Below are 11,801 nucleotides of genomic sequence, written 5' to 3'. Positions count from 1 at the left end.
TGAGTGAGAATCGAGATAAAAGAAATACTTTCAATCAAAAGAAAGACATGCACGCCTACGTTTGTTCTGCAGAGACCTACGCTGTTAATGGACAGTGAAAGATGAACTTTTTTAAAATAAAATAAATACAAATATTTAATATAAAATGAAGGGTTTCATGTTTTCTGTAGTTTATAAATACATGTCATGATGTATTTGTATGTTTGGGTCCCGGGGAGACTCTTCTCATAGAATTATATAGTTATATGACTGATGTAATGTGTAAATAGGCCAATAATATAACACCAGCTGCAGGTATAGCCTACATACACATATTTAACTCGTGCAGGTATTATTGTTATTGGTAGTAGTAGTAGTAGCTGATGTATTGATCACTGACTGTGAACTCCTCAGTTGTGGGGATTAAAAAGTGGAGAACTGATCAATGAAAGCAGAGACATGATGGAAAGTTCACGAAGCCTTCTGATGAACTTTCAGATGAGGCCTCTGATTGGCTGAGGATGCTCTCCTGCGCGCGGATTGGCCAGTGGCGGACCCGCCTGTGGAAGGTTTCATTCCCTGCAAGAAAGGGTGGGGGAGGACTTCTGGACACATTTTTACATATTTTACAAAACAAAACAAAAGAAGCACATTTCATTCAGTTCATTTATATTAAGAAAGTCTTTTTTTTATTACTGACTTGTTGTTAAACCGAACAGTTGTTCCGTAAATGAGCAGAAATCTGACATTCAAAGATGAACTCCCCCCGCGTACAAGTTGGTGCAGTCCGATTTGCGCCCTCTCTCAGAATCAGCCCGATCAATAATACTGTCTGTAATCGATGCACGAGTCTGTGTGATAGATAGTCTTTTATCTCTTCTTCTTCTTCTTCCCTTGTTCTGATCCACCTACCGCAGGAACATGCTGCGCGTGAGGGCGGCGGTGCGCCAGTCTTGGAGAGGGTAGGTACTCAAAGCGTCTCACATGAGCGGACACGAGACTCCTTCACCTCAGCGGCCACTTTTAGAGGAGATCACTGAGCTAATGCTAGCCGAGACTCTGCGGCGTGTGTCCCTCGGATCAGAACTCAAACCCTGCTGGGTCAGATGATTCGGCGTTAATGAGCCTCCGCGTAACCGCACCGTTGGTGAGGTTTGTGCACGTGTAATTACCTCCCGTTATGTAATGATTGCAGACAGTGCTGCAGGATCTGCGGCTACATGAGAGCTACATTTGTATTTCATGTAGGAAACACAGGAAGTCTTCCTTAAACTGTCTTTCCTGGCGGTGTTGCATGCTGCGTCCTTCCTATAGATCATAATAATAATCTTTGTTTCATGTTTCCAACAATTTCACTTTAAAATGGCAACAATTCAAAAAAGCATTTCATAAATAGTCTCCTACAGACTGACATAGGTGTCATTTACACCGGGGACGTCGGGGTCATGTCTCCACTGGCTTTATGAAACCATTTGTTTAAACTTTTCTGAAAAACCGCAAAAAGAAATGTTGAATAATAAGTGAAAACGCTTTGAGCGAGGTTTATTTGCACAGTAGCAAAACATGCAATGCAATTTAGATATTGAACAAATGTGCATTGTCCAAAAAAAGTAGTATTTTGAATTGTCACCTGCCACCTAAATGTTCTGTTTCTCTAATTTCCACCATAAATTGGTGCAGAAATCTTTTCCAGAATGCAGGAAATTAACTGTCTAATGCTCAAAAGACCCCCAGACTCATATTCCCGGGTAAAATTTTTATTGAAAAATTGTTTAAATATCTTTTTCTCTCGTGAACCCAACATTGTGCATCTTCAGGTCACGTGAAGATGCACAATGTGTTAAGTGACGCCATACAGACTGAAACAACCTGCAACTTCTCTGAAATCTCTGCAGTATAAAAGCTCATTTTAAAAACTCTCATCACTCCCCTCACAACAGACTGCTGCTCCTGTTCACTGGCACTATTTCAGTGTGTTTTAAATGAAGTATTTTTGCTTAATTAGTTGTAACCATGTCAGTTACTTGTTGCATCTTATTTAGTCAGGACCCCCTCGAAAACTAGACGGGACATCTGAAAATGAATTTAATAGATCTAAAAGCAGCTGTTCCTCTTCCTGCACATGCTGATTCACGGTGAAACCAGAGCTTTAACGATTAATCGATCAGCTCGGTGTCAGTAAAAACAATCTGGTTCCACTTTCTCAAGTGATTTTCAAGTCTAAGCTGAATTTGTTTGAGTTTTGCAATGTTGGTCTCAAAACCAGAATCCTCAGATCTTTGTCTGAAGTTGTAAAACCACAGGGTACAGGCCTGTACTGGTACAGTATTTCCCTCTGAGATGTAAGAGTAGAAACGTAAAGTAAAGAACAAGCACAGTGTACTTAAATACAGTACTTGAGTAAATGTACTTATTTGCAAGACATTTGAAGTGAGCTCTGAGACTTACTGACACCACTAAAGGACTATTAGATTAATAATTTAATCAATAATGAAAGTAAATGTGAGTTGCATGTCACTGCTGTGTGAAAGGCCCTCTGAACTTTCTCACAGACGTACTCTGACTCGTTCCCCCTGTTATGACATGTCACTCCTGCCGTCTCTCACCGCTGTTGAACCTGCTTCTTGGACATGAAGACAGTTTGTCTTCCTCCCTCTGCTGACGAGTCTTTTCTGGCACACAGAAAGCCACTGCAGACGGCTGGTGTCAGAGCACGGCCATTATATTGGCTTATTGCAGGTAAAGCAGATGTCATGTGTAGTCTGATGTGTGTCTGTACTGTAGACTGTGTCAAAGAAGAGGACGGCGCTGCCGGGACGTCACCCGTTGGTGCACTGACATTTTCAAGTCCGAGTTTGGCGTTTTGACCGTCGCCATCTAGGTTTTCTGCAACAGAATGTACCATAATTTACTAAATGAGCATCATGCTGTGAGGCAGACCGCTGAGAATCTGCACACTGAAACGCTCGTGTTGTTCCTCGTGGTGGGAATCAGATCTGTATAGATAATATTCCAGAGAGTTCGGTCTGGACCGGTTAGACCAACTTCTGTTATGAGTTGGCGCTGTACAAACAAAGTCCAGTTTAATAATATTATATAACAGCGTTAGGAAGGGGGTGTGCGAGGATTTAAGGGGCCCTGGTCTTCATTTCCTTCTTAGAAGCAGTGACTGATTCAGAGAAAGAATCAGCTGTGTGTCATCTGTAAAAACTGCAGCTCAAATTCTTTTCACCTGCAGATGTTTATTATCCGAAAGCTCAGACGCTCAGTGTGGAACATGTAGAACGGGGGTGTGTTTTAGGGAACACGTAGGAGAACGCCTGTCATGCCACCAGCTGCTCTGAACCCCCCCGTGTTGGCTCTCATCAACCCTGTGACCTTCAGTTTCAAAAGTTTACCCCGGAGTAGTTAATGATATATGAATGACAGAAGGCGCCAGAGCTGGGATGTTGTAACTTTAAAACAAACTGGATCAAGCTGGAATAAGTAGTTTGTCAGAGAAATGACTAAAGAAGCAGAAAATATTCACAATTCAGACACTGGACTTTTTGGCAGTTTTTTGCTCAAGAAAATGACTTAACTGATTTGTCAAGTTAACTACAGTGAAAGGCGCCAACGCATCAGGTCGCTGGGTGCTTGTTGCCATTGAAGTTGGTTAAACTTTGTCAGGAATCGCATAGAAAACTCCAGCTGTTACAGAGAACTAGTGCTGGGAGAGAAGATCAATCTTTTATGTGTCTGCAATTTCCAAATAATGTCTTGATATTATATTTAAATAAACTGTATACTGTTGCAAGAAGTTTCTTGATAGACGAGCTTGGCTAATTTTATTTTTTTTAGGATATACTAAAACACACAAATCCAGTTGAAAGCATGTAAAAGTGAGAACATTGTGAAAATTTAATCTTAGTAGCATTAACCTAAAGTTTGTTTGGTCGATGTCCAGTTTTTTATTTTTTCATTTGCGTGACAGAAACACTTGATGTTCTTGAACTAAACTCGTGAAATAGAGAGAAATGCATTCGATGCACTTGAATCAGGGGGGCGTGGACGTTTTTCAGGCGGCTGGTGACGGATATTTATCTTATGTCCTGCTGTGTGGCGGTCGCCTCCTCGTGTAGTTTTATTTTAATTTTTTTTACCCCAGTCTTCTCTCTTTTCATCACGGGGTTCAGACGCCAATCATCTCAAGCTATGATTTAATCTGAGCAGTCTGTTCTCATGTGATATTTCGCTCTAAGGTTAACCGGATGTGTAGATGAATGTTAACTCTTTAGACTGGCCGTGCTTTGGGCAGTAGGTTTAGATTAAGTTATTTCTTGTCATGCATCCTTTATTTCAGCACCACACCTCGGTAGATTTGTCTGTCTCTGTTTGAACACCAGGTCTTATGAGTGGTTTTGTTCCGACAGGTAAGACTAGAGTTTGTTTCTTGCAGCTGTTGCGGCTGCAGTGAGTCAGTGGGGATCTGCTGGGCTGGGAAATGTGGTTGCTTTTGTTTGTTTTCTGATTTTGCGCCTCCCACAGCCGTCTCCTTTTGTTCTCATTCTGATTCCCTGGTACCTTTGTGTCACTTCACAATAAATGTCTGTACTTGCCTGATTACGTCGGTCATATTTTGCTTCCCTTATTCCTGGAAATCTACTGTAGTAGTAGGTCGCGCAGCAGCTGTAAGGCTCGGATCAAACGGACAATGTGGGAGCGCCTTTCTGTTCATTAAAGGACTTCCACATCTTCCAACACGAGCAACTTTCACGGCCGGTTTAAGCCAGCTCCGGTCACCTGCTGATCCACACAGTACAGCACAGTGTGATTTACTCTGAGTGACTGGAAGTGGGAAACTCTTTCAGTGGCATTAAATACATGTATATGTGTGTGTTTTGTGTGTTTTGAAGGTTGAAAACGTTCCCATGTGCAGCGGTGGAGGTGAAAAATGAGCCGATCCTGGGCTTCAAAGAAGGGAGTGCAGAAAGGAAAGAGCTGCTGAAGGTTGTTCACCTAACACACAGAGATGGAGCTGAATGCACTCTGAACATGAACTATAAATAAATTAATCTTGATTTTATGATTTTAGGCCTTAGACAGTCTGAAGGGGAGGACAGAGGAGATCCCCTGTGTGGTTGGAGATGAACATGTGTGGACCAAAGACGTCAGATATCAGCTTTCTGTGAGTAAAGTCACCTGGAAACTCTGAGGCCGCACGCTGCTATCATAAATCACACATACACATAAAGACGTTTACTCTGTTAGACAAGAACTTAGACGGTGATAAAAGTGGCCGAGCTGGATTGCAACTGAATTTTCAGTCATAATCTCCAATGTTGACTTTCTGTGTTTCCTTTCAAAGCCGTTCAATCACTCGCACAAGGTGGCAAAGTTCTGCTACGCTGACAAGGTGAGTAGACGCTGAACCTTCGGGCTGTTTTTCAGTAAACATGCATGTTAGTATTATTTGAAGCTACTATTTACAGGCTTATTTCTATTTTAACAAGGCCCCAAATCTACCAAATGTAAGTCTTTGAAATGATTTTGCCGTTATCGACATGATTCAGCACAACTCTCTCTAAATAAGAAGGACCTCTGTTGCGTCCTGAGTCAGTTGGATTTTGGTTCATTCATAACTTCAACAGCTGCACACAGCTGGGTGTGAAAATCAATACTGTGCTCACAGTGATCATTGATCGCGCTCGGCGATGTGCTCTGACACCTGACTGCAGTCCGTTGCATGTAGACGAGCTTTTGCTGAGGAGCAGCAGGTCGGAAAACGTCTGTAGCTGATTGGCTCGTTGAGTTCAGACTTTTTGGGCACACAATTGCAGAAAATGTTTGGGAGAACAAATAAGACAAAGGACAAAAAAGCCGACCAGCTGACAGGCGGCCTAAAGGTCGAATCTGTGTCGCTGTAGCCGAGGGCATTTAAACTCGTGCGTTGGTGTCTGCTAGTTATTGGTGGGGTTTCTATGTTCCACTGTGTAGAGTTTCTTCTTCATTGGCGTGAGCTGCTGCAAACAATAGCGGCTGAAAGTGAGCGGATCGATGTTGAACAAGGGCACATAATAATAATAATAATAACAATGTTATATCAATAATTATCAGGATAAATGTCAAATCATTATTTCTTTTAAATTTTAAGGCTGATTTGTGCTCCTGAATGAAAGTTAAAGATGGTTAATTGGGGTTTTAAACTTTTCTTTCTGGTCATGAACAAACTGGTCACTACGTGAATCTGAGGCAGAACATTCAAAGCTATTGTGATAAAATCTGTTTTCAACAAATATACATGAGTAAAACTAAGTAAAAACTTGTCATGTCATTTTTCCTCACCAGAATAAATATCTTAAATTAAGTCCTAATTTGTTTGAGATTCAAATGAATTAAACCAAACATTAAGGAAAATTATATCACGATAATTATAATTATTGTTTTACAAACTGGCCTTTAGGCTTCAGATCTGTTTCAGCTGTGATTATTCCCTGAAGTTCTTGTTGTGTTTTCCGACGCTGTGTTTTCTCTGCACCGCAGTCGACCTCTAGAAACGCTGTTTTTGTTTTTTTACCATCTGCCGACCCCTCATTTGTGTTTGTAATGTGACTGATGCAGGAGCTGATCAACAAAGCCATCCTGGCGTCCGTGGCGGCGAGGAGAGAGTGGGACCTGAGGCCCGTCCGGGACAGAGCCCAGGTCCTCTTCCAGGCGGCCGACGTCATCAGCGGACCCAAGAGAGCAGAAATCCTCGCCAAGACCATGATCGGGCAGGTACAGCAGCCACACGGCAAACTCTTCTCTAACTTGGACGGTTTAAAGAGTCAACTTTGAATTTATTCCAATCGACTAGAAAGTTGTAACCCATCCGTCAGATAAGCACGGCGGTCAGAGCGTGAACAGGCTGAACACGTCGAATCATACCTGGACATTAACACTCCTCATTCATCCTCAAACTCAGACAGAATAAAGCTCGTTGTTTTCTCGTGTGGCGTTCCAGGGGAAGACGGTGGTCCAGGCGGAGATCGACGCCGCTGCAGAGCTGATCGACTTCTTCAGATTTAACGCCAAACATGCCATTGAGCTGGAGCAACAGCAGCCATTAGATTGCGATGGCAGCACAAACACCATGCTGTATCGAGGCCTGGAGGTGAGAACTTACCTCAGGACTCATATTTACCTTTTTATTATTGTCACACAAACAAATGTATCTACCTTCTTTTTCCCCTCAGGGTTTTATTGCAGCTGTGGCCCCTTTTAACTTCACTGCTATTGGTGGAAACCTGGCAGGTACTCCGGCTGTGATGGTGAGTGTGTGTCTCTCTGAGTAAAGCAAGACAGGAACCAGCTAACGAGGAATATATTAATCAACCACTCAGTCCTGCAACATTCTGAGGACAATTTAATCATTTTATTTAATAAATTAAAAGAACACACACCTGTGGTTCCTCGTCTCTGAATGATTGGATCCAACACATTCATGTCGTTACAAAAACCTTTGCTGTAAAATGATAAAATGTCGTTAAATCTACCTCTCAGGGTAACGTGGTGCTGTGGAAGCCCAGTGACACCGCCGTGTCTGCCAGCTACGCTGTCTACAAAGTCCTGAGGGAGTGTGGCCTCCCCCCAAACATCATCCAGTTCCTACCGGCTGACGGTCCGGTGTTCGGAGACGCTGTCACCTCCTCCGAGCACCTGGCCGGCATCAACTTCACCGGCAGCGTCCCGTAAGGAGATTTATTTTAATAGGAGTTGTGTTTCAGATTTAATAACTCATATTCCAGTCAAACACTACACAGCTTAGACTTTTATATGGCCCTTCACTGATCTCCAGGTTGTTGTGCAGCGCGGTGGTTTTCTTCTGTTGTGTATAGATGGTACGAATGTTTTGAATCTGTTTTTGCAGGACGTTCAAGCGTCTTTGGAAGCAGGTCGCCCAGAACCTGGACACCTACAGGACCTTCCCCAGACTGGCAGGAGGTGAGCAGAGCCTCTGAGAGGACAGAGCAGGGAGCGGTGCCTTTTTTTGACCTGCATGTTAAAGTCATGAGTGTTGGTTTTTTTATTTTCAGAGTGCGGCGGGAAGAATTTCCACTTTGTCCACAAGTCGGCGGACGTTGAGAGCGTGGTGAAGGGGACGATCCGCTCGGCGTTCGAGTACGGAGGTCAGAAGTGTTCGGCCTGCTCCAGGATGTACGTACCTGACAGCATGTGGCCGCAGATCAAACGGCAGCTTCTGGACATTCACAGGAACATCAAAGTGGGAGACGTGAGTTCAAAACGCCGCCCTGAAGACAGGAAACAAGCCGTGGCTGAGAGACGCGTTTGAGGGAAATGTGTCTGACGTTCATGCGATTTGTAAATTAAGTGCCGACTTTCTTTTCTTGTTCTTCAGCCTGTGGAAGACTTCAGCACCTTTTTCTCAGCGGTGATCGATGATAAGGTGAGCCTGTCTTCAGCTGTGTCCAAATAAAGTCCATGTCCTCTTTTAGTAGATTGAAGTGTAACGTTGTCCTCCTCGCGTTTCCTCCTGTAGTCATTTGCTCGGATAAAGTCGTGGCTCGACCGAGCCAAGTCCTCCGCTAATCTAAAAGTCATCGCTGGAGGAAACTGTGACGACAAGAAGGGTTACTTTGTGGAGCCGACCATCATCGAGACCACAGACCCAAAGGACGCCATCATGCAGGAGGTACAAACTTTACACAATATTAGTTTTCCAGCCTGATTCACACCTGGACGCTCGTGCTCCGTGCACGGCTCTGCGGCTTCAAAGTCATTACGCTTCCTGCTCAGCTCGCTCTCATTGGCTGTTCAGCGGGTTTCTCATCAGAGGCTCCGCTGCTGAAAGCTCTTGGTTCAGTCTAATCAGCTCAGTCTGAAGATTTGTAGATAAAGACGAGTTCGTCCACACGCTGAACGCCTCTAATGCAGATGCCGGCCCAGAGACCGGACGGCGTGATGCGCTCAGTCTCCTTCAGTACAGTCACACCACATTATGTGGCAGCATGTGACCACAGGGGGGCGCTGTAGCATGGAGTTTAGTTTGTACAAGTGGTTGTTTCCATTAACTTCATTCAGTCTGAAAACAGGTGACAGAAGAAAATACCTGACGGTGTTTAGATGCTGCATGTTGTTGTTCTGAGCCCAGACAGAGGAAGTGTCACAGCTTCTGTCTTTAAAACACTTTTATAGACCTTCGTGTCTGAACACTAAACTTCTCTGTTAGCATGTTACCAGATTTCCTCTTTATTTTGACCTCATGGCTGGTTTTATATGTAACTATAAATATTTATATACACTCATTACTCCTCCCTTGTTAAACGTTATACAGATAAAAATGAAGGTTAATGTACGGTAGCACCGTCAGTGAGGCGCAGTCTTAATCTGGTGCTGCTGCAGAATGAATGTAGACGGTTAACCCTCATCATTGTGTGGCCTAACTCTCTGGATCACCTCCATAAACATGTGAAACGTGTCTCACAGAAACATCCTGCGGTGTTTGGTTAACTAAGCTGCTCAAACCGTGTTTCACGCTCTGATTCTCACACTGAGAACTGATCCGTCCACATTACATCTGTGTGTGTGTGGTTCTGTGTCCTTTATGTGAACCAGACCAGCTGCTGTCTAACAAGAATATTTGCAGTTGTGTTTTTTTTAGGCTGTTTATTTATTTATTTTTACATTTTGGTGACAACGTGTGTTTTTTTTTTTTTGTGTGTGTGTTGCAGGAAATCTTTGGGCCTGTTCTGGCAGTTTATGTTTACCCTGAGAACGAGTACAAAGCGGCGCTGCAGCTGATAGACAACACGTCCCCGTACGCCCTGACGGGAGCAGTGTTCGCTCAGGACAAGTAAGACACGTTTATCTACACGGCCACACATTTGCTCAGTTAGGACTGTTTTCCTGCAGACGCATACAGGATCTTTTTTTTAGGACTGAAAGCATTTTTTAACTCATCTTTCAGGACGGCGTTTTAACCCTGAGTAACCACTTATTTATAAAACTAAAATAGATCTTTACCAAAAAATTCAGATTCATAAGATCTGCAGGTAACTTTTCCTTTTTATAAATCTCAGTCCATCTGAAAATGTGTGCACTACAGATGGTTTAAAAGAAGTGGACACAGCCGTCTTGACGTCACCTGTTGCTTTGAGGAGTATTGTGGAGCTAGCTGGGTTAGCAAAGTGCGTCCGTATTTCACATTAACTGGGATGCTAATTTTGACTCGGGCGTTTCTTCAGACGTGACGCTGACTGGAAAACCTGCCAGAACATTTCCATAAAGAGGATTTATTTTCCAGCTCCTCCTGAAACCTTCAGCTTTTTCTCTTTGCGTTGACCTTTGAACTCAAACACAAAGGATGAGAATCTCTCGTGTGACTCACCTGAGGAGCTCACAGCAGCAAACCTGTTTTGATCTCGGTTTGATGTCTTTGTTTTTATCTGCCGGCCTCTTTGCGTTGCAGGAATGTGATCGACGAGGCGGCGAAAGCCTTGAGAAACGCCGCGGGGAACTACTATGTAAACGATAAATCCACCGGCTCAGTTGTCGCTCAGCAGCCGTTCGGTGGCGCCAGAGCTTCAGGTAAGAGAAGGCGTTTCTCTGCGTGCGATCAGAGGAGCACGCAGGGGAACCCTCTCCCTGCAGGTGAGTCTCAGTCTGTGTCTGTCAGCTGTGTTCACCTGTTCACTTTGCTCTTCATCAAGGAACCAATGACAAACCCGGAGGTCCACACTACGTCCTGAGATGGACGTCGCCGCAGGTGGTGAAGGAAACCCACGTCCCCCTCACAGACTGGAGGTACCCCTACATGGGCTGAGAGGGAGTCTGCTGGTCCAATCAGAGCCTTCCCTCCGTCAGCAACCCTCTGTCTTTGCGCTGAACCTGGACCTGAATGTATTTGAGGAAGTGGGATCCATAAAAACTGATCGGGCTGCAGCCGCCTGGTGGCGATCGACAGATTGTCTCCGACGTCTTTCAGCGTCAACACGCTTTTATCTGACCGAGAGTCAGCAGAAATGTTGCCCGATGATGTTCATAGTCAAAGACAAACATGTCTATAGCTTTATTTTTTTAATCTGAAACAAATTAATCAGTTCGTCAGATAACGTTTTTGATAACCGATCAATAATTTTTATGTTCAAATGGAAAAATTCAGTAGTTCCATCCTCTAAATAATGAATATTCTCAGCTTTTCTTGTAAAACATTTGGAGACGTCACATTGAACTGTGGGAAATGGGGATTTTTCACTGTTCATCTGTCAACAAATTAATCAAGAGAATAACGGCTGATTAATCAATAATGAAAAAAAGAGATTATTATTTTAGTTCTGAGTATGTTGCATCTCTAAAAGCATATTGATGTCTCATATTGGTTAGTTTAATTATGAAAAATGTTTCTAATCTATAATAATTTTAGATGTGAAAGAGGTTGTTTCCTCTGTGGTCCTGAGGTGTTTTTGTGTCCCAGTAAAATCCTCTCTTTGTGTCCGGCGACGCTCACGCCGGCGTCCTCTGCCCAACAAGCCACACGAGAAGAAACGCAGCAGTTATTTGCACTTTAATTCCAGTTAGCTGTGAAACTGTCTTGGAAGATTAAATGCAGATGACGTTAACGTATAAAACCTGCTGTCGTTTCACTTGTGCTGATATAATTTCTGCTGCTTTGTCTTTTATCAGTCTTGAGTACGGGATATTTTCAGAAGAGTGTTTTGTATTTTAATCTTTTGCTGTCCTCAAACAAATGCAGCTGATTTATTTTTGTCTTCAGAACGTGCCTGCCTTAGTAACTCTGTAAATTCAGAATCTTTTGACAATAAATATTAAATTATTAAATTGTA

The 11,801-nt window shown here is 43.3% G+C and overlaps 1 protein-coding gene across 2 annotated transcripts; it reads left to right on the top strand.

Moving 5' to 3' along the window:
• Nucleotides 1–778: 778 nt before the first annotated feature.
• Nucleotides 779–11,801, top strand: aldh4a1 (aldehyde dehydrogenase 4 family, member A1). 2 transcript variants are annotated; one of them, XM_046028990.1, is made up of 15 exons: nucleotides 779–941; nucleotides 4,875–4,968; nucleotides 5,054–5,146; nucleotides 5,327–5,374; nucleotides 6,580–6,735; nucleotides 6,962–7,111; nucleotides 7,194–7,268; nucleotides 7,501–7,688; nucleotides 7,868–7,941; nucleotides 8,034–8,230; nucleotides 8,357–8,404; nucleotides 8,498–8,650; nucleotides 9,690–9,811; nucleotides 10,427–10,545; nucleotides 10,668–11,801. In XM_046028990.1, exons 1-15 carry the CDS (start codon nucleotides 901–903, stop codon nucleotides 10,778–10,780), a joined length of 1,671 nt encoding a protein of 556 aa, XP_045884946.1. In that variant the 5' UTR covers nucleotides 779–900; the 3' UTR covers nucleotides 10,781–11,801. The 2 variants fall into 2 exon arrangements, with proteins under 2 accessions (XP_045884946.1, XP_045884947.1); XM_046028991.1 differs by lacking the exon at nucleotides 779–941 and adding an exon at nucleotides 1,006–1,131.

This window comes from Micropterus dolomieu, linkage group LG18 (assembly GCF_021292245.1).
Source record: "Micropterus dolomieu isolate WLL.071019.BEF.003 ecotype Adirondacks linkage group LG18, ASM2129224v1, whole genome shotgun sequence".
NCBI classification, from domain to species: Eukaryota; Metazoa; Chordata; class Actinopteri; order Centrarchiformes; family Centrarchidae; genus Micropterus; species Micropterus dolomieu.
This window is presented reverse-complemented; position numbering and strand designations above follow the sequence as displayed.